This window comes from Brachyistius frenatus, unplaced genomic scaffold (assembly GCF_029030835.1).
Source record: "Brachyistius frenatus isolate BFR_SWC_R1_liver_20210118 unplaced genomic scaffold, ASM2903083v1 Contig_43, whole genome shotgun sequence".
NCBI lineage: Eukaryota > Metazoa > Chordata > Actinopteri > Embiotocidae > Brachyistius > Brachyistius frenatus.
Genome location: NW_027210642.1, coordinates 3,332,201 through 3,354,058, shown reverse-complemented (window position 1 = coordinate 3,354,058; position 21,858 = coordinate 3,332,201). Strand labels below are relative to the sequence as shown.

General features: G+C 39.4%; 2 protein-coding genes across 3 annotated transcripts; both read right to left on the bottom strand.

Annotated features, from left to right (window-relative positions):
• Positions 1 to 140: 140 nt before the first annotated feature.
• On the bottom strand, positions 141 to 5,703 carry LOC138623294 (uncharacterized). The gene is made up of 14 exons (XM_069702728.1): positions 5,607 to 5,703; positions 5,291 to 5,445; positions 4,786 to 4,956; positions 4,469 to 4,613; positions 4,197 to 4,351; positions 3,680 to 3,850; positions 3,363 to 3,507; positions 3,078 to 3,247; positions 2,739 to 2,900; positions 2,384 to 2,537; positions 2,177 to 2,298; positions 1,590 to 1,772; positions 1,143 to 1,181; positions 141 to 1,055 (listed from the first exon to the last, which is right to left on the bottom strand). The coding sequence occupies exons 1-14, from the start codon at positions 5,701 to 5,703 to the stop codon at positions 618 to 620; spliced, it is 2,307 nt and encodes a 768-aa protein (XP_069558829.1). The 3' UTR covers positions 141 to 617.
• A 2,056-nt stretch (positions 5,704 to 7,759) lies between these two features.
• Positions 7,760 to 19,950, bottom strand: stxbp2 (syntaxin binding protein 2). Of its 2 annotated transcripts, none has more exons than XM_069703025.1 (19): positions 19,899 to 19,950; positions 17,426 to 17,475; positions 16,063 to 16,144; positions 15,469 to 15,545; positions 15,279 to 15,354; positions 15,039 to 15,142; positions 14,474 to 14,622; positions 14,302 to 14,386; positions 13,555 to 13,685; positions 13,323 to 13,430; positions 12,819 to 12,876; positions 12,654 to 12,719; positions 12,275 to 12,355; positions 10,540 to 10,678; positions 10,256 to 10,362; positions 10,071 to 10,169; positions 9,901 to 9,986; positions 8,562 to 8,719; positions 7,760 to 8,436 (listed from the first exon to the last, which is right to left on the bottom strand). In XM_069703025.1, the coding sequence occupies exons 1-19, from the start codon at positions 19,933 to 19,935 to the stop codon at positions 8,342 to 8,344; spliced, it is 1,788 nt and encodes a 595-aa protein (XP_069559126.1). In that variant the 5' UTR covers positions 19,936 to 19,950; the 3' UTR covers positions 7,760 to 8,341. The 2 variants fall into 2 exon arrangements, with proteins under 2 accessions (XP_069559126.1, XP_069559127.1); XM_069703026.1 differs by having other exon boundaries at positions 8,562 to 8,716.
• Positions 19,951 to 21,858: the final 1,908 nt, after the last annotated feature.

Sequence of the window (21,858 nt, the reverse complement as noted above, 5' to 3'; positions counted from 1 at the left end):
AACTCATTACGACTGCAATTTTAGCTATGATCAAGTGTCACACTTCTATTTCACCTTTTACTTTTGCTCTGGGGGAACCAGATTCTCCATGTGGATCAGCTAATCAAGATAAAAATGTGATCAGATTTAAAAGTTTGGTATTTCTGTTTTTATTGATGTGCTTTGAATGCACCTTTTGTCATAGTTTCACACAGTTTTCCAGACCTGTGGGTTTAATTCATTATCACCTAAAAAGTCTGCCTTTGGATGAGCAGTTGCATCTTTAACTGTATACATTTCATTTACATTATAAAAAGCAAAGCAATGCGATTTCACCCAAACTACTAAACTCAAATTATAATAAACAACATATATACTGTATATGGAACATTTAACTAGCAAAGGAAAATATTCCTTATCAAATTACCCAATACAAACCAAATAAACTTTAGTTCTGCTTTAGCAAGAGCTTCTAATTATCAAGGGCGTATGGAAACTACAAATACTAATTATATATTTTGAAATGTTTAATCAAATATTTTCCAGACCAATTACTGACATCTCGCATAACATTTCTATAAATGTCCTCAACAGATAACTCACAATGTGGCATACTTAACTATTGTTTATTGCCACCTTTATTTCTTATCCTTCTTTCCAGCCGCCTTGCCCCTTCCTTGCTCTGCCTTTTCCTTTCCCGGAACCCCTCTCCCTTTTTGTCCACCTTCAGCCATTCCTTTCTGCAGTTGAGCTGTATGAACCTTCTCAATCAGGGAGACGCAGTCGCCATCATGACTGATAAGACTGAGCCTTCCCTGTTCATTTGAGCATGAAGTTACAGAATGTGCTTTTCTGGTTGCACCAGGGTTGGGAGATGATGGCTTTGAGTGGCTTTTCCTAGGACTTGCATGCCTTGGAGAGCGGTGCCTGGACTTAACATCTCCTTTTGGGACAAGGTTTAAGTCGAAGGCCCTGGCTCTGCCAGATACCGGGCTCAGAGGAATCACAAGATTTTCTCCTGGGGCTCCAAGAGTAAGGAAGACTTCTGGGAATGCAACTGGCTGAATCCTCTGTCCCTTTGACAGATAAAAGAGTTACATATGTGTGAAAGGCACTTCTTTTAAATTAAATCAAAATCTCACACAAAGTCTGGCCCAGCTTACCTGCTGTGGTATGAAGCTCATGGACACCTTCACTGTCACCTGTAAAAAAGCAACATGTCAGTGTTCTCACACAGTGTTTAAGTGACTTTTGTTCAGCTTTACATTCATCATAGGTCAGCAGTGGACCAAGTCCAAGACTAGACTTTAACATTAATTAAAGCAGAAAAGGGCAAGATGTCCATCTTATCAGTGAAACTCACAAATGGAACTCTAATAATGGAGCATCCATTCATCCCTAACAGAAACCCTTAAGAAGTGATGATTCAAATTCTTAAAGCTGAAGTTTTGCAAGTTAGATCTTTTCACTTTCCGATGTAAACCAGATTAGTAAATACTAACACTCTACTGGTGTCTCTTTATATGACCACTAAATGTTATTTTTTTCCTTCCTCATGGTACACTCCCAATGAAATCAAGACACTGTTCATTTTCAGGAGAACAATTTACCTGTGCCGGGGAATTTAGCTTCTTCTGATATTCGGTCTCGGGGGTGAATGAAGCAGATTTGATTATGGGCCTGACGGGGCCAAATTCTGCATAAGCCATTTCAGCTTGAGAGGGAGGTCTGGAACAGTTCTTCCTTGATGTTGTTGGTGTACATTCAGCCACCGTGATGTGTGGTGTAGAGGTCTTGCAGAAGATACGTTAAAACCAATTATTTTTCCATGAGAGACGGGACTAATTCAAACAATGAATTGTAGGCCTGAGGCTGTTAATTAAGCAGAAATTCAAATGTAAATGTTGCTTTAGATAAAATACAGATGGCACTAATATTCTTTATATCTAAAATGTAAAAAAATTAACCAGCTCAGCTATTTCATAGAGGGAACCGGCAGTCCAAGTATTATGTTTCTGCCAAAATTATTTTCTGGGTTACACACAAGACACAAACATTTACCTTCACACTGATAGAGACACATTGTGTCCTGCATGCTATATGTGGAAGCGTGCCGTAAAAATAACAAGCGTCTACATACAGCAACGTGTGGCAGTGATATTCACTCCACCAATAATTTAGATGTAGCATAATTTACTGGGGTTTTAGCTTTTGTATTTCCACTTATCCCTGGCAGGGTAGGAAGTGCAACACGCTGATCATCAAGCCGACTTGACTGACTGGAGGTGATGGCTTTGAAGAACGCATCAGCTTCTGCACCTGTTACAGAGAGTCAAGAGTTATTTATTACATGTCAAAGACAGAAAACACATCTTTGACCTTCCATGCACTGTGATTTTCTGACCTGTGGGTACATTTTTTGAAGCACTTCCATTGTGTGTGGGTGTGGCAGGTGTGCTTCTGCTGGGCTGTAAAGTGCAACGCTGCTCATCCATACGTCCCCTTTGTGCGTGACATATCATTTCAAGGAACTGGTCCTGCTCAGCTGGAGATGCCTCCTAAAAGGATTCAAAGAAATAAAAGCAATGAAAAGTGGGACAACTTGCAAACAACTTAGCAAACACAGGCAGCAAATTTAAATAAAACTTCTATATTTTTATTTCTTTAAAAGACCATAAAGGATGAGCCTTCCTTAATAAATATAGGATAACAGGACAGGAAAAGCATGAGTAAAAACTATAAATTGCATGACATCTGACCTGAAGTTGTTGGTCAGTTTTGCCGGGGTTTAAGGAGGAAGACGTCTGGGGAGTTTTACCAGATGTGTCTGAATCGTGGTAGTCTTTGTGCTGAGTTGATGGGGTACTCGGATTCTGGAGGACTCGGGGTGCAGAACATCTCTGTTCATCCATCCTCGAGCCCTGTGGGAAGAAAATCAGACTAACTCTCGTCATAGTTGATCAAAGCAGTTGGATTTATTGTTGAACACAATCTACAATCTGCAAAAAGGTGTAAACACACTGTCAACCAAAATAACAAAAACTGGCAACAACTTTCCACAATGATGAAATAGATACATGCTATGTATGAGGCCAAACCTGGACTTTGGAAACCATGTAGCACAAGTAGCTCGCATCCCTCTCAGCAGCAGTGGATGTTGATGTGGTACCTCCATTCTGTATCCCTGGTAATGAATGAAGAGACACCCGTTGGTCGTCCAGCCGCTGGCCCTGAGAGTTGGCCAGCAAACTGAAGAACTTCTCAGAATCTGCGCATGAGTGGAAATATGTACACAATTAATATATCAACAATATACAATGAAGCTATCAGTGTAAAACATTAAATGCAAAAACTAAGGAGGGAAAATATGTTTGTATTCATACCTTGGGGCACGGTGCTCTGACTGGGCTGGCGTTTGGGTGTGGAGTGGGAACTCGCATTTAAGACACATCGCTGTTCATCCATTCGGCCACGCTGTGAATGACTCATTATAGTAAGAAATTTGTCCTGATCACCGGTAGTCAAGACCTGGATGGGAAAAAGTCAACGGTACATATCACAGGCAGTAAATATAAGCAAAAGAAATGACATGCAAAAAAACAAAAAAAAATAAGTAAATCTAAAACCTCATTGTTTAAATGTCATTTATTGCAACTTTCCTCCTGGGATTAAAAATTATATCACACACTTGAGCACATACCTCTTTTGGAGATGTTTTATCTTTACTCTTTGGTTGTTCGATGTCTGAGCTGGGGCTGAATGAAGCTGAACGTGGAGCATCTGGACCAGACACAGAATTATCCTTTGATGGTGAAGACTCTCGGGTTCGAATTTGATTTAGCGAACATCTTTGGTCCTCCATTCTGGATCCCTAAAAAAAGCATCAACCAGCAGTTCTCAGCTTTTTTATATATATATAGGCACAAATCTTTACCACATAAAGTTCCAAAGATCAAGGAGGTAGTAATATAATTTTAAGGTCAAGAATGGTTTTTATTTTAAAAGGGACATTACACATGACGTGTTTTTACATGACATTTGTATAACAACTGTTTGTTTTTTCTAGCATCATATAAACTCCATTTCTTTTGCAGTATTCTGTTCACATTCTAGATTCATATATCTGTACAACATTCAAAGCCACTAACAGTATTTTGTTACCTTGTATTTTAGCAGCAACAACAAATGTGTTTTCTTCTTTAAAAAAAAGAACTTACCTGAGCTTTAGAGACCATGTAACACAAGTAGCTTGAATCTCCCGCAGAAGTGTCTTTTTCACTCTTTAATCCCGGTAGGGGTGCCAGAGACACTCGCTGATCGTCGAGCCGTTGGCTCTGAGTGTTGGCCAGGAGGTTAAAGAACGCTTCAGGGTCTGGAATTAGTGGAAATATGTACACAATTAATATATCAACATATAAGGGCAATGAAGCTATCAGTGTAAAACATTAAATGCAAAAACTAAGGAGGGAAAATATGTTTGTATTCATACCTTGGGACACAGTGCTCTGACTGGGCTGGCGTTTGGGTGTGGAGTGGGAACTCGCATTTAAGACACATCGCTGTTCGTCCATTCGGCCACGCTGTGAATGACTCATTATAGTAAGAAATTTGTCCTGATCACCGGTAGTCAAGACCTGGATGGGAAAAAGTCAACGGTACATATCACAGGCAGTAAATATAAGCAAAAGAAATGACATGCAAAAAAAAAAAAAAAATAAGTGAATCTAAAACCTCATTGTTTAAATGTCATTTATTGCAACTTTCCTCCTGGGATTAAAAAATTATATCACACACTTGAGCACATACCTCTTTTGGAGATGTTTTATCTTTACTCTTTGGTTGTTCGATGTCTGAGCTGGGGCTGAATGAAGCTGAACGTGGAGCATCTGGACCAGACACAGAATTATCCTTTGATGGTGAAGACTCTCGGGTTCGAATTTGATTTAGCGAACATCGTTGGTCCTCCATTCTGGATCCCTAAAAAAAAGCATCAACCAGCAGTTCTCAGCTTCTCAAATCTTTACCACATAAAGTTCCAAAGATCAAGGAGGTAGTAATACAATTTTAAGGTCAAGAATGGTTTGAATTTTAAAAGGGACATTACACATGACGTGTTTTTACATGACATTTGTATAACAACTGTTTGTTTTTTCTAGCATCATATAAACTCCATTTCTTTTGCAGTATTCTGTTCATATTCTAGATTCATATATCTGTACAACATTCAAAGCCACTAACAGTATTTTGTTACCTTGTATTTTAGCAGCAACAACAAATGTGTTTTCTTCTTTAAAAAAAAAAAAGAACTTACCTGAGCTTTAGAGACCATGTAACACAAGTAGCTTGAATCTCCCGCAGAAGTGTCTTTTTCACTCTTTAATCCCGGTAGGGGTGCCAGAGACACTCGCTGATCGTCGAGCCGTTGGCTCTGAGTGTTGGCCAGGAGGTTAAAGAACGCTTCAGGGTCTGGAATTAGTGGGATTAAGTGATATAGTTAAATAATACAAAGAACTTTTAAAATGAAAATGCTACTTCTCTGAACATGAATCTGTCATAAAGAAATGCTAAATGAAAGAAAATTTGAAAACTGAGATTTGTGAATACAACCAGTTGTACTCATTACTCACCTGTGTTTGATGTGTCACCTGCAAGTTTTCTGTCTGGGTGTTTGGGTGTGCAGGGAGCACTCTTACTAGGATCCAGGGAGCAGCGCTGGTCATCCATGCGTCCACGCTGAACGTGGCTGATCATATTCACTAACTTTTGTTGTTCATCAGGTTCTGACTTTTTTTTGGATAAAAGAATTCAGATTTGACCAAATGAGGATGAACAGCATTCACTACCGTCTCATTAAATGAGTCAGTAGAAGAAATCTATAATAAACAAAACTACTCATGACACAGCTTGACAGAACAGACCTGTATGGAATTGGAGCAGTCACGCTGAGAAGGAACCTGTAACTGTTTGACCGGTATCGACAGCAGCTTCCCGTTTTTTTCTGGAGTACTCTCAGTCACAGAGATCTGAGGTGCGGAGCCGTGATGGTTATGACTTCCAGGTTCCTGAGAAAACAGGTCACATTTTGTAGTCGACATCAGTCGTTCATTGAATACACCGCCACACAGAAGTGAATGCGCTCTGCCCTTTACGATCTATAGTCTCGTACCTGGTAGTTGAATCCAGGCAATGACACCCGTGGGTCAAGGTATTGCCTCTGTCTGTCTGCGGTATTGGAGAACTTCTCATTGCATGAGCCTGAAGGGAGCAGGAGTGAAACAATGAGCAATCAGTCTACTAAAAGACATCCATTGCAGACCATATTTGCACTGTACCAACCTATGGGTTTATGTGCAGTCGTAATGGGACCCAAAGAGCAACGCTGTTCATCCATTCGCCCACGTTGTGAGTAACTCATCATCTTCAGGATCTGCTCCTGTTCTGTGGATTCCTGTTGAACGTTGGGTAAAAGATTAGTAAGCAGTGTGAGCAATCACAGTTTACAGACAGTATTTTTCTCTTTTAATCACTTTTGCGAATTTGACTCATTGTAAATTTGTAAAAAAAAAAAAAAAAAAAAATGTCATTGTTAAACATGGATGTAACGTCAAAATAAAAATCAGTTACAGTAAATTACCAACAATGTAGAAGCATTAACATAATAATAAACAATTATTTACTTCATTTAACTTTTTTGGTGAACACATAATTCTATATAAAAAAAAAAAAACAACTGTTTGTACCATACAAATAAAAAATATCAAAACAAACAAAACAAACTGTTATGCCACACGTTTCCTACCAGCACAGCAGCATCTGTAGCTTCTGATTTTGAGTCCATGCCTGCAGCCGCCATCATGCAAAATAATACAAAAAGGTCCTGAACTGACACTAGATCAAGTGTAAGAATGTTAGAAAAGAGTAGTTCCTGTAATTGGAAGAGAATGCATTCAATATTTTGACGGAACTGATGTATGCATAATGAAAATGATGATACTGACTGATGCTATTCCACATGCTCACTGGATAGGAGCACGTAGAAGGGTTTTTAAATAGAGTAAGTCCCGAGTATTAACCCATTGCCATTAACACAGGAGCCAGTGCCCCGTTCTTAACATTACAGTAATCCCAGATGAAAACATAATCCTCGGCATGGAGAGGGATGATCTTTTTCACTGGCAGAAGTAAATGGTCTCCCTTCTGACCTAACACTTTACTTAAAGTCAACGTTTGCTTTTCGACAGCAACACATTGTGATTATATGGTTCAAATGGGAATGTCCAGGTTGTGGTATTGAGATGAACAAAACTATTAGTGATGGGATGCACTATTAGTAAAATACACTGTAATTTGAATAGGAAGCAAACCAGAAAATGATTAAAAAATTATTATTATTATTTTTTTAAACTATGTGAAAGAAAAACCAACTGACAATTAAAAAGAAAAGTGAGAATAAATCATATTTGCACTATGGATCAATAAATCACACCTTAAAATGCCATAACACTAAATAGTGAAATGGATATTTACTTTTTGTGAATATAAAAATGAAAAAAAGATCATGAAAAGAAATGGCAATCTTCAAATGATTGGTTTCTGTATAGAGAGCATAAAGCCCGATGGAGCATCAGCACATCAGAGGTGGTCGAGCAAGATATTCCCAATGACTTGAAATCATTTTGAGCATGGACTCAATACTCAGCATGTGCAACAAGTGCTAGATACCACAAATAAAAGCTAGTAATTGGACCATGAGTCAAAATTATTTCATTATACTACAATATAAAGTGAACATTGTCTCTCTTTATTACATCTTTTCACAACAAAGAAACAAACACCCACCACACTCGCATCAGCAAAATATTAAAGTACATTATAAATGTGCAAGATTTTTTTAACACAGTAGTTTAGACATTTTGTATGAGATGAAACTTCCCGGAAAGTGAAAAATAAAAGGTACCTTGAAAAAAATATTTTTACACACTGAATGTTACCGACTATACAGCATGTACTTCTATTGACTGGCGTCCAACTACATAGGCAAGATATTTGGTGTTAGATGATCTAGTTTATTTGGAAATGAGGCATCTTCTAAGTACATAATTATGTAAATTAAATATAGAATAACAAAAATATTAATTTGAATGATAAAAGTACAGTAATCAACATATCAATGTCTAATTCAATATTTTGATACAATATCAATCATAGCAGTACACACAGCAGAACTTTCTAAAATAACAAAGACTCAAAAATGTTTCCTTCCATGGCTTCATCTAGAATGCGTCTTTTGTCATTTGAGATGAAACATCGTGTTTCATCTCAAAGGAAAAGTGAACCCTTATTGCAGTGTGCTCTTCATCGCTCAAGGTCGACCCATCTCAAAATCAGGATTAAGAACTTTGTCGAGATTCTGCAGGTCACTGAGGAAAGTGGTTGGAGTCAGGATGTGAGATGACCCTGTCAATGAGAAGATGATACATATAGTCACAAAAAAAAAGTTTAAAAAAAGAAAAAAGAAGGAGGCAGCATTTTTGGAGGGGAAAGATTTAAGGATCGTGAACTATTCAATAGCAGTTTCTTACCAATCAGCACTTCCCATTTCTCATCAGCTCGAGTGACTTCATAAGCCGAACGCATCTCGGAGTGCGACACCCCACCAATCACAAAAATAATGAGCCGAGGGCCAGAGCGATACTCTGTTGGAGACTTGTTTTTGTGCCAGTGTCCAAAACGTGCGCTGCTGTAAAAGAAGATAAACAATAATTAGTGTTAGCAGCAAGTAACTATTACTAAAACCAAGGCCTGCTTGAGAGCTGTCAGTTTCAGCCATCTGATAATGATCCATCTGTAATGTCAATTTTAAACAGAGTAAATACTAGAGTTGTCCTGCGATGCTTCTCTTTGATACAGTATTGACACAAATTAGATTTCGGTGCCAGTGTGTCACAATGTCAGGGAAAACAAAACAAACAGAAAACGGAAACGGAAGCAATGAAACAACTTTTTCCTGTTTGAATACAAAAAACAAACAAAAAATCATTTGTATAGACTTTGTGACCTTGCTAATAAGTTTCATACCGTTTTATAACAGGTCTAATTAAACTCTCTTCCAACTGCCATGTCCGGTTGAAAATAGCCAGCCTACAGTCTAGTGCAGAGCTATTCAAACTCAAAAGCAAGAGGAACATTGACTATCTTGTCAATCGGTGGCTACAAATAACTCTTAATTTGAATAGATATATTAGCACATATAAGAAACTAAACACACGCATCCCTTTCATGGTATCAATCAAATGCAAGGCAGTAGAACAGTTTGGGGCTGTTTATGACTCCATGAAGCATCTTCATCGAAGCCAAAGAAAAGTCCAAACGGGTCGTATCCGGTCCGCGGGCCACAGTTTGAACAGCCCAGGACTAGTGTTACTATTAATGACTAGTTTTCTTTAATTCTGCACTTCGCTTAAAAGTAAGCAGACGAGCATTGTGCATTATGCAGATTATGAGTGAACCCCGGTCCACGTGAGTGGTTTGTATAAGCACTAGCATCATGATGTGATGGGTATCCATGGAGGATTACGGAGTAATCAAAGCAAAATGACTATATTTCACTTTTCTTAACTCCAGCTCGCTTTGTCAACAGCTTGCCTCCAACTCAATTACAGGGATAAAAGCTTTCATTTGATAACATCATCTGTCTGCGACCTCACTTAGTATTTGTGTTGCTTTAAAAAAAAAAAAAAAAAAACACAGAATGGTGAACAAATGTTAAAACTGATATTTCCCCAGAGCACAGGCAAAAAAAAAAAAAAAAAAAAATCCTGAACTGATTTTTATTGGTCATAAACTATATTTTCTGCATATACTGTACATCTATATGAACCCTGATGAAGTGACAATGCGCATTTCAAAAAGGTTTCTCACCTGACTGCAGTCTGAGTCGTGTTGATGGGAGCGGGATCAGAGATAAACGGCCACTGCTTTCTGTCCAGTTTGTCTTCGATGGCATTCTGTGATATAAAAACACAAGACGGTGAAGCGGAAGCTGAATATGCGAGGCAACAACATCTGAAACTTCACTTCAGCATTAATACCTCCATGACGTCCTTGATGATGGGTATCCACCTGGAGAGCTGGTACGTGCTGTCTTTGCGCTCCTTGCGCTCTGGCAGCCTTTTCCCAGCATTGCGACCCTAACAAACAGCGTGGAGTATGTAACAAACACCGAGCGGGGAAACTTAAAACACTGACACTGCAAAACTGTAATGAAAAGATTTACCCCGGCAATGATGTTACAGCCCAGGTTCTGCAGGTTGGTGATGATGTCGCTTTTGTCCTGTATGTTTGCATGCTGGATGAGCTTGGCCAGGTTCTCCTCCCCGATGCCTACACGGATAACCAGACTCTTTTTGTAAAGATTGTGACTGCTAAAATAACATCTATTTTCTCCGTAGCAAAGTTCTGATCAATCTAGTGTGCTCACAAGAAAATATGTTAGTTTAAAAACAGAAAAAAAAAATTAAAAAAAGAGAGGCATGAGAATGAGCATAGAAAAGGGCACACCTTTCTTGTGGAATATGTACAGTAGTATGATGCGGATTTTGTCATAGGCCTCAATATCTTGGTTGAGGAGCACAGGAACGATGTTCTTCATGGCATCTTTAAGAGGTTCCCCTTCTGCATTTGATCCCATTGCCAGGTCCTGTGAAAGACACCTCTGGTTAACTATTAACTTCTATAGAAATTTCAAACATCAACTGACGTCAGCTGACACAAGAGGATGACTTGCATCTTCACATTGTTCCTTTTATTTTCCTACGACATCTTCTCCTTTCTGACCATGCCATGGCTGTAAAAAGATTGTAATAACTGATCGGAACCTTCCACTGACCTACTCAAATGTCGATGTTGAAGTTACAAACACTTAAACCTATATAACCTCAAAATATTGACAGTTTTACACTGAACAGAAAAATAACATTCATACAACAAACTGTCCCAAGCTGCACAGTAAATACTCAGAGTTGTATTTGAGATCCATTAACCATGTCAAAGATTGAAAAATATTGGCCACTTAACTTGGGCTTTTAAATTTACATCTAGCTTTGGGATTTCCTATTAATTCAATCCTGATCTTCCTAAAAACTCTCACTAAACCTCGTGATGAATTTGGAGTAAACCTCATTAAGGCCAATCAACGCCAAAACTTTGTGAGCTGCTGAAAGATCATTTTGTTTACAACATTTGTACTGGGTTGGCCAAACAATGCAGAACACTCAAAACAAATGACTGTTGCCGTTTGGACCACACTGTCCATCTTGGAGCCAAAATATGGCTACCGGATTTAAGAGACAGCTTTCAGACACGCTGACAATCCATTAATGCCGTCGAGCGATTTACTCGTACAAAACAGTCCCATTAACACTTGCCTCTCAAAATGCCACAACTATGCATAGCTTATCATTTCTTGTGTACTTGAGGCTCATCTGATACAGGACTAAATGTGGCAGAACACATTCCCCAGGGAGACAAAGCACGTCTGGCACATACAAGCAACACACTGTGATTTGGTGCTGGTCTGGACTGTGGCTTTGTCCCAGGTTCTGGCTCGTGGAAGGATTACTACGAGTGGCACACGCGTGCTATTAAATACCTTTACACTCACGGTAATGACATAACGGCTTCTTCTGCATTTCTGTAGACACATGGATGCTGATGTCCCGGTCCCAAGCTTCTTATGCAATAGTATCATTATGATTCTCCATTAACAAAAAAAAACAAAACAAAAAAAAATCTGCAGACCGTGTGGTGGCTTTTGAACATACCACAGAGGAACTATAAATAAAGACGCTACCACGTTGCGGTCACTTAGTGGGTAGAGCGATGGGAAAGGAGTAATTCCATGTCTGGCATTCTCCCTAAGATACTTTGTGTTAGTGTAACAGTGGATGTTTTTAGTTTATCCCTTTTGATATAGAAGTGACACACTGACAGGCTGTTTTGCCAACAATGCATGAGCAGACAGCTTCCAGGAATATTTGGTTTTATAGCCCAGGGGTCATTAACACATGCCTCACTCTTCTCAGATCAAGAGCGCATCGTCATGATTCTATTTATACCTACTAATGTAGATGTACAGGATTACAATAGCTTGCATTGTGACCGAGCTTGACACCGGATTAAGATATTACGAGGCCATTTATTAAGAGTTCTTTGAGTCGAAAATGCTGCGAGTCAAACTTTTGATGAAACCATCAAAGTTATTCATTTCAATTGCACAGTTCAGAAAGGGACTGACCTGCTCCACTTCACAAAGTTTATCAAGAGATGCCTTGTATTTCTTCATGCATGCTTCAGCTAGGTGCAAGTGAGTAGAGTACTGTGAAGGAAATTGGATAATCAATGAATTTGCAGGTACAACAAAATCAATGTATCATATACAATAAAACTGAAAAGGCTAAAAGAAATATCAGATTTGAACTTTCTATTAATAAATCAGTGTGGCCCTAACTTAACTGAGCAGACATGCAAGAAGATCTACATCAAAGATAAACTGTGTACATGGTTGCACAACAAGCTCTAATTAATAAGCATTAAATTCTCCTAACAATAGAAAAATGATCATTAGATGTTGATACTAAAAAGGTAAAAAGTATAATTTTCTGGCTCTCACTCACCAGGCTCAGTTCCTTCTGATACTGCGGCATCTTCTTTAACATCTGAGAGAGATCTTTTATGTTGGCCTAAAATGCAGAACATTTTGACTGTTACATAAAAATGGTTCTACCATGAACATCCATAAAAACTGAATATGGAGAATGGATAATGCAAATCTAACTCACATTGTCGGTGCACATTCTTTTGCTCTCACAAAAGGTGCCAAGAAGCTCTGTCACTTTCCTGTGAGATTAGGTTTAGAAAATGACCAGTCACTTTGTGCAGGGAAACATTTAATCAATTACAATGTCAGAGTGCAACCAAATTATAATCTAGTTGGCATATCATTTTGTATGCACATTGTATTTTTAAAATAAATCAAATATAAACACACTTATTGTACATCTTCCCGATCATTCCATGGACCAATTTTGTGTTTTAATTTATTCTATAGGCTAATCTTAAGAAAACCATAAAAGTCCGAATTTTGTGTTAATGTTTTGTTTTTTTTATATATAATGAGAACATTTCATCAGGAAGGCAGAGCACATTTTACATCATCTTTGGGACAACGTTGTTACTACAATATGATAAGCGCAAATTATTTCTTTTATTTTGCCAATTTTTCCCCTTGTTGGAAATCGTGACCGTGAGGCCCAATCATAGAGACGTGGTTGTGACGAACTTACTTGGTGACATCTGCGATGTGCATGTGTCTGAGCTGAACCCAGAGCTCATCGTCCTCATCCAATAACACCTCTCTGTCTTTTGAATTCCCAATGCCGGTTGTCTCGTAACTTCATATTATGAAACGAGCAAACACGTAAAACAAAAACGATTACGGAGAAGTAATGTGCCAACGACGGTTCAAAAACCTGGCAAAGCAAATGAACGGCAGCCTACAGAAAGATGGTCACTCACGTGTAGATGTCCTGCTTGATATCTAGTAGGTCGTAAGCCATCGCTTGGAAGGTCAACTCGTGTAGAATTGGTGAGATGGGATCAAACCCACGATCAACAATCAGTAGCTGAGACCGTGCCTTATCTGGACCCTAAAACCAATGAACATTAGTGATATCATCTCATACGAATGAAACACCCGGTTTCCTTTACAGACTCCTTGAAAAATACAATCTAGTCTACAAGACACATTAATAATCGAGTGCTTTAGTGGGTTTGTGCATCTGTCCATGCAGTGAAATTCTTATCAGCTCAGTTTAGTGTCATCGCCTGATGCAACACGCGGCAGCACTTCCCCAAACTCGCAGTTAATTACAGCAAAAAGAAATACGCAGAATGAGTGGACAGCACAGCATGTTAATGCACTGGGAGATGTGGGGGCAAAAAGAGAACAGTGGTACGTGCCTTTTAAGACCCATCTCAGGAGCAAGGAAATGTCAGCTAAGAAAGAAAGAAAAGAAGAGGGGGCGGGGGGGGGGGGTGGAACGGTCCAGCAAAGCGTGAGAAAAATAATCCACAGGAAATAAAACCCAGAAACCACAGAAACGTCCACAACCTGTGAAGGTGAAGAGCTGCAGAATCCCAATGGAAGTTTTTTCTCTTTTATGGAAAAGTTGGTTTCGCAGAAAAAAGCAGTATAAAACTTCTGTTCACCATTTTATTGTTAAAGAATTGTATTGAAACAGCAGCGTGTAACTGGTTCCTCACCTCTCCCATGCTTGGATTGTCAGCTTTGTGAGCAGTGAGGCGCTGGTAGACCTCCTCAGCCAGTCTAGCATTCTCCTCGGGTCCCCTGAGAGACGGAGAGGTTTACAACTTTGAATCAGCAAGTAAACTCAACTTCACACTGAATCCAATATACTCTCCAAGGCCTCCATACTTGCGGTAACGAACTGCTGGGTACTCCTTAAGTGTGTCGCACAGAGTTGCGATCTGCTCTGCCAGATTTTCCCTAATTTTGTCCATTTCTTCATTTGGCGTCGAGCTGTAGAAGTACTGCAGGGAGGTTGGGTCATCTAGAGAGAACACCTGCAGGGGGAGAGGGATTCAGGTTTGTCTCCGTTTGGTCATATTATGTCCAAAAAAAAAAAAAAAAAAATCAAAGTGTACTATTCCAACGTTTTACATTAACATTAATTGAAAAACAAATCCTGTACGTAATGTGAAAGGTATTAAGTGTAGTGATAAACCTACAGAGAAGTATGACTCTATGATTTGTCTCTGAACTGTGGAGCATTTATCATTCAGCTCTAAGATTTGGTTTTACAGCCTGCTACTTCAGTGTTTTAGTCAGAAGGCATTTAGCAGCTACAGCCGGATCATTTTCCAAAGAGCTGCTGGAGACCAAAACAGAGCCGAACATATCAAATAATACAAAAGTGAATTAAAACTGTGTTGCCAAATAAAATCTATTTGAAATAAGTATAGCGGAGAAAATTCCCCACCTGAGACTCGTATGGAAGGAAAGCAACATTGATCTCCTTTAGAGTCTTGGCAACTTTGGAAACTCTGGATTTCCCAATCTCAGAAAAGAGACCATCTGGACAAGCTATGGGAGCAAAAGACAAATAAGGACAAAAGCCTAATTCTTCAATATATTTTCAAACTTTAAGCATTTTAAACATTGCATCTAAAAATATCTGATAAATAAAGTTTCCTGTACTTATATGCATTTCCTGACTTACTGTCAGTGAAGAAGATGTGTGCTGCTTTGTAAGTGAAGGCCGTATCTTTGAAGTCATTAATGAGAGCACGAACTGACTGTAATGGAAATCAAAGTTTGGTTTAAAAGATGAAGAATTTGATAAAAAAAAAAAAAATTACAAAAAATCTTAATGAAAACAGAGGATCTGACATTAAAAGGTAATAGCTAACCTTCTCCACTGGTGAAATCAAGTAAATGGCCTCCAAACTGGAGATGCGCTCCCTGCGTTTATTGATGTCCTCCACAACTGAAAAGAAGAAAAGACAGGAATGTGACTTCAACTTAAACAATGTGACAGAAGCAATATCATGAGCAACTGCAAATAAAACCCCAATATCACCATCATGTAAAATGAGAAAAAAAACAATATAGAATTTAGTGACAGCTGGCTTGAATAACAAGGCTGTGTCGAACAAACTAGAAGGGCACAAATTCTTCCATGAGAAATCTCTTCTTGCTTTAACCCTGTGGGGTACAAATGACATTTATTTTTATTTTATTTTATTACAGCTTCTCTTACCACATAACTATTTGCAAATAAAAAAAAAAAAGCATTGTAAGGTAGGAGTTGGAGCTGCGTTATTTGATGCTGCTTTGCATGGACAGCAGGCGTTGTCAATTTACAAATGAGAACATGGCTCCAGATGTAATGGAGGGAAGGAGATGATCATTTTGTCAAATTTCAAAGGCAATAATATAATTAATTTGAATTACCAAGTTACTGGTCTATAGCATGCAAGTCCGTTAATCATCTGCATACTTACTGGTCACCCCCTCTGCCAATATGTCAGACATCTTGCAACAAGAGGAGAGAATCCGCATGCCCATGTGATCCACAATAAGCACCTGAAGAACGGCACAAGATAAACAACAGGAACTATAAACTCAGTGTAACAAAAGTAGAGATTTCTTAAAGGTCTACTGGAGAAAGATTGTTGATATTTGTACTCGATGCCAAAAATGCTTCTTCTGAGATCTTGTGGCATAAATTCGTTGACGCGCATAGACAAGGCAAGGACACAAACAGCTGGGGGTATGTTACAGACACATACAGCATGAAAGTTGATATCCGTTTCTCATGCTGAAGCAAAATAAACATTTTAATATAAAAAAATAAATAATAAACAACATGCAAGTACACAACAGACTGAAAACTAATGAGAGAAGCACAAAAACAGCACAAAATATGAATGAAAGTCATTTTAACAGTCAACAAGCAAAAGAAAATTCAATGTATAAATAGCAACCAAAGGCACAGAAACCGTAGCTGGCAGAAAGCAGTAACACAAATCTCAAATGTTATTACAACCTGGCGGCCAGACTCTGAATCAAGATATATAAAACCAACAGAAAGCATTTAACAACTCTGAAAATACACTACGCTAAATATAAAGATGAAGAGTGTGTAACATAACACATGAAAAATATTTGGATGGAAGCACATGCTAAAAAAAACAAAAAACAGTGAAGTCGGAGAGGTCTTGCTGTCATCTGCATGTCACACTAACTGCGGTGTTTAGAGGCACATTGAGTTCCCATCACAGAGCCCGATCTAATGTTACACACACACACACACACACACATCTACCATGCAGGAACAGAACAACCCCCTCACCCCCACGCCCGTCTTCAAGCCTGTCAACTCTTAGAGGTCTCTCCACCGTTGGGAAGCCTCGTCCATGTTAACGCTGCTCTTCGACCCTGCCTGATTGTAGCACCTTTTTTTTTCAAAATGTTTTGGACTTTCTCCTCTTTGGCCATTTTTCAGTCATCTCTCCTCCAGCACAATGTAATAATGCCAGATTTAGCATCACATTCACACTCACTGCCCCTTTACACCATCTCCCCTTATGCCTGTGCTGTGCTGTGCTGTGCTGGAGCACAAACGCCCCCTGTTGTTAATTGGCTGAAATCGTGCTGTGCGACTCAATTGAAAGCTACTTTAGTTCTTTTCCCATTTAGAGATGGTAAATCTATAAATTGGTGCACGAACACCAGATCTTTTTTTGAGTGCACACTCAAGAAGAGGCAGCTCGGTCGCGACGAGACATTCACTGAATTTAACAAAAAAGTGTACGGGGTCAGAATCAAAGATTCCACCTTTATTTCTAGTCGAGCAACTGTTACCTTCCATTCTCCATCCTTCTTTACACTCTTAATGACCCCAGTGAGGATTTCTGTAAAAGAAAAGGAAAAAGGTGTATTTATCATTAGAGAATAATCAGCAACCTCTACAACATTTATAGCGCCACACAAAAAAAAGTTGCGGAAAACAGGTAACAGGTGTTGGAATTTTAGCAAAGACTCGTATATAGAAATACCTTAACAACGCTGTTTGTAAAACAAAAGTAACATTACACAAAAATAATGTTTAACTCCGGAGTTTTGTTCCAGCTGTCTTTTAAAATTGCTGTAGTGCATAAAGTCTGAAGAACATGTGTGGCTAAATGTAAAGTTTTTTTCCTTCATGCTTAAAAGTTTAGTCACACAAAGGAGATGCGGGGACAAGAGACGTCAAATGGAAATGTTGTTCCATTAACAAACACAATGACAAGAAGTTAGTTATGTGTGTTAAAAAAAAACAACTTAAAAAAAAACTCTCCAAATAAGAAACCAGGAACTTTCTTGAAACAAATTCATATTTAGCACTCTTATGTACAAACTTTACTTCTACAGCTAAAAAGTTTCCCCGAGGAAACCCTGAAACTATGTCTTGAATCCCTTAACACTTGATCGCCAGCGTCTTAACAGTTCGCAGAAGGAAGGAGTGTGGGAAAGAAGAACTACCCTTCCGCTTTCGTGCTTTACACTCCACTTCCTTGTTGAAGCTCACGAACAGAGCAGGGCCTCCCTCAGACACATTGGTAAACAAATCTTATTCTTGCATCAATTTACTTGCTGATTAACATGGATAATAAAAGAAAACGCATCAGTGCTCTTTACCCTCAGTTAAAGCAATAACAGCAAAGATTTTCATTTAAATAAATGTCTGTTAAGTCCATGTTTTTCCCCCAAATGAGGTTGACACATCGGTGACTGAGCCCGTGGCCCACCGATAAAAAGCCGTTGCATTTGCAGTATCACGAGCTCAATTGGCTTTAGCTGAATACTGAATATAGATTATATTCTAGTTCAAGGTGTTTGCGAGAAAGATACGAAATAAAAGGGACTAATGATTTTAATCTTTTGTCTTTTTTCATAAACGTTTTGGCACCAAGTGGAAAATTCATCAGTGGCAAATGTCTTGCCACATTCAACCTCTTTTCCATAGAGGGAACTGGAAGAAACGACTCCTACTTTTAACTGGGTTGCTGCTACCCATTCAAATCACACAACCGTCACGCCATTTTAACTACCTTCATCTCTGCCTACGCGTTTGTTCAATTTCAAAATAAAGCCCCGAGACCTGCTTTGCTTGTTAACAGGATGACGTGTCAGGCCTTATTTGACTTTAAAACACAGCATACATGTGTACAAATGGGCCCATATTGTCACAATCAAAAACAGGTTGTAGATTTAGTGACACGCCTATTGGTTTCAGCACTTCTGAGAGGTGTGTTCACGCTTCACTCGTACAATAAACAAAATGTACAATCTCAGACATCTCCTGAACCCTGACATAGTTAAACAAAAAATATTTTTTTTTAAACTTGTATCTGTGATTAATCTTTAACATCATAAATTGTTGAGAACAACTGAAACACTTGCAGCTGCCAAATAAACTTTTCCCATGATATTGAAGGAACAAACTGCTAGAGGAGCTGAAACTTGAGACGATGCTGTCTTTTTTTTTATTTATTTTTTTACCTCTGCTTTTAAAATTGGCATCTGTTTTTGAGTTTGTTTTTATTGTGTGCTGTCGACGGTGCGTTTTATTTGTAGTTATCATTTGTTTCCCATCGATTCTGTACATTATTTTGTGTTGCCTGAAAGCATTTAAAAAAAATTTTAAAAAAAGTGTTCCAGAAATACATTTCGCCCCTTTCTTTCTTTCTTTTTCTATTACATAATGCTGTTTGTTATTGTTACACATGATCATACTTTACGAAAAAAAAAAAAAAAACGTTCAAGGCTTTAATGAATAACGCTGTGGAAAGTATAGTTTTCTGTTAAATGACACTAAGTACCCGTTGTGACTTTGTTGACGTCCGGTTGTTTACAAATGACCCAGCTGACTTTAATCCATCACAATTAATGCCACTGAACTTCCTCTTAGATTATAGCTGAGCAGGCGTTACCCTTTCAAATGGTACCAACACTTTCTGGCACTGACGTCGCACTTTTTTTTTTTAATTTTACGTCTGCTAAATGTCACAACAACACACCAAGACTTCTTCGCAGCAAATAACGCGTGGAAAAACAACGATACCAATTTCGTTTTCATCACAAAGCGATCACATTGTTTACCAAAGGTAATATTCTCATTTTTCTCTTGAGAGTGAAACAGGAAGTTTTCGACGTCCCAAACGCGGTTGTGCGTTGCGACTTCAGCGTCAGTTTATGAAGTTGCTAAAACATAACTTCGAACAAAGTGGTTCTTTACTTTTAACTGTGGAAAACGCGTGAAACCAAATAAATTATAACGAAAGGTGTCACTTACTTTCTCCGACTACCGCTTTCAGCCCACTCGGTGCCATCTTAACGACAGTCTGCTGATTCGTCGCTCACTTCCTTATGGTTCGAGCACACAAGCTTTTAAGGGTAAGACACTGCCCCCTGTTGTCAGACAATGGTACTGCAAGAATATTATGCGCTTTTCACTATCATATACGCTGCTCAAAAAAATTTTTTTTTAAAAAGGAACACTTAAATAACACATCCTAGATCTCAATGAATTAAATATTCCAGTTGAATTTTTTTTTTATTCATTACATAGTGGAATGTGTTGAGAACAAAATAACATAAGAATGATCAATGTAAATCAAAATCATTATCCCATGGGAGGTCTGGATTCAGAATCATGCTCAAAATAAAAGTGGAAAAATCAGATCACGGGCTGATCCAACTTCTGTGGAAATTCCTCAAGACAAGTCAAAATGAGGCTCAGTAGTGCGTGTGGCCCCCACGTGCCTGTATGCACCCCCTACAACGCCTGGACATGCTCCTGATGAGACAACAGGATGTTCTCCTGAGGGATCTACTCCCAGACCTGGATCAAAGCATCAGTCAACTCCTGGACAGTCTGTGGTGCGACGTGGCGTCGGTGGATGGAACGAGACATGATGTCCCAGATGTGCTCGATTGGATTCAGGTCTGGGGAACGGGCAGGCCGGTCCATAGCATCAATGCCTTCATCATGCAGGAACTGCTGACACACTCCAGCCACATGAGGCCTAGCATTGTCATGCATCAGAAGGAACCCAGGGCCCACTGCACCAGCATATGGTCTTACGATCTCATCCCGGTACCTAATGGCAGCCAGGGTACCTCTGGCTAGCACAGGGCTGTGCGGCCCTCCAAAGAAATGCCTCCCCAGACCATCGCTGACCCACCGCCAAACCGGTCACGCTGGAGGATGTTGCAGGCGGCAGAACGTTCTCCACGGCGTCTCCAGACTCTGTCACGTCTGTCACATGTGCTCAGTGTGAGCCTGCTCTCATCCGTGAAGAGCACAGGGCACCAATGGAGAAGCTGCCAATCTTGGTGTTCTCTGGCAAATGCCAATCGCCCTGCACGGTGTTGGGCTGTAAGCACAGGCCCACTTGTGGACGTCGGGCCCTCGTACCACCCTCACGGAGTCTGTTTCTGACAGTTTGAGCAGAAACATGCACATTAGTGGCCCGCTGGAGGTCATTTTGTAGGGCTCTGGCAGCGCTCCTCCTGTTCCTCCTTGCACAAAGGAGCAGATAGCAGTCCTGCTGCTGGGTTGTTGTCCTCCTACGGCCCCCTCCACGTCTCCTGGTGTACTGGCCTGCCTCCTGGTATCTCCTCCATGCTCTTGACACTGTGCTGACAGACACAGCAAACCTTCTTGCCACAGCGTGCATTGATGTGCCATCCTGGATGAGCTGCACTACCTGAGCAACTTCTGTGGGTTGTAGACACCGCCTCATGCTATCTCTAGTGGTGAGGGCACTGGCAAAATGCAAAAGTGACCAAAAATCAGCCAGAAAGGATGAAGACAGAGAAATAGTCTGTGGTCACCACCTGCAGAACCGTTCCTTTATAGGGGTTGTCTTGCTAATTGCCTCATTTCCACCTGTTGTCTGTTCCATTTGCACAACAGCAGGTGAAATTAATTCACAATCAGTGTTGCTTCCTAACTGGACAGGTTGATTTCCCAGAAGTGTGATGGACTTGGAGTTACATTGTGTTGTTTAAGTGTTCCCTTTAATTTTTTGAGCAGTGTATATATCATATATGTATAGATGTAAATACTTTACCTGAGTATTAACACAATTTTATTGGATATTCTTCCAGTATATTTCAGGGGTAAATACGATACAATTTACTTCACTACATTTGTCTGACAGCTGTAGTTACTTGTAATATTATAATTTTTCACACCATTTCCCTCCAGTGAAAAGCCTACCCCCAAATTTGGTGATTTTATATTTAAA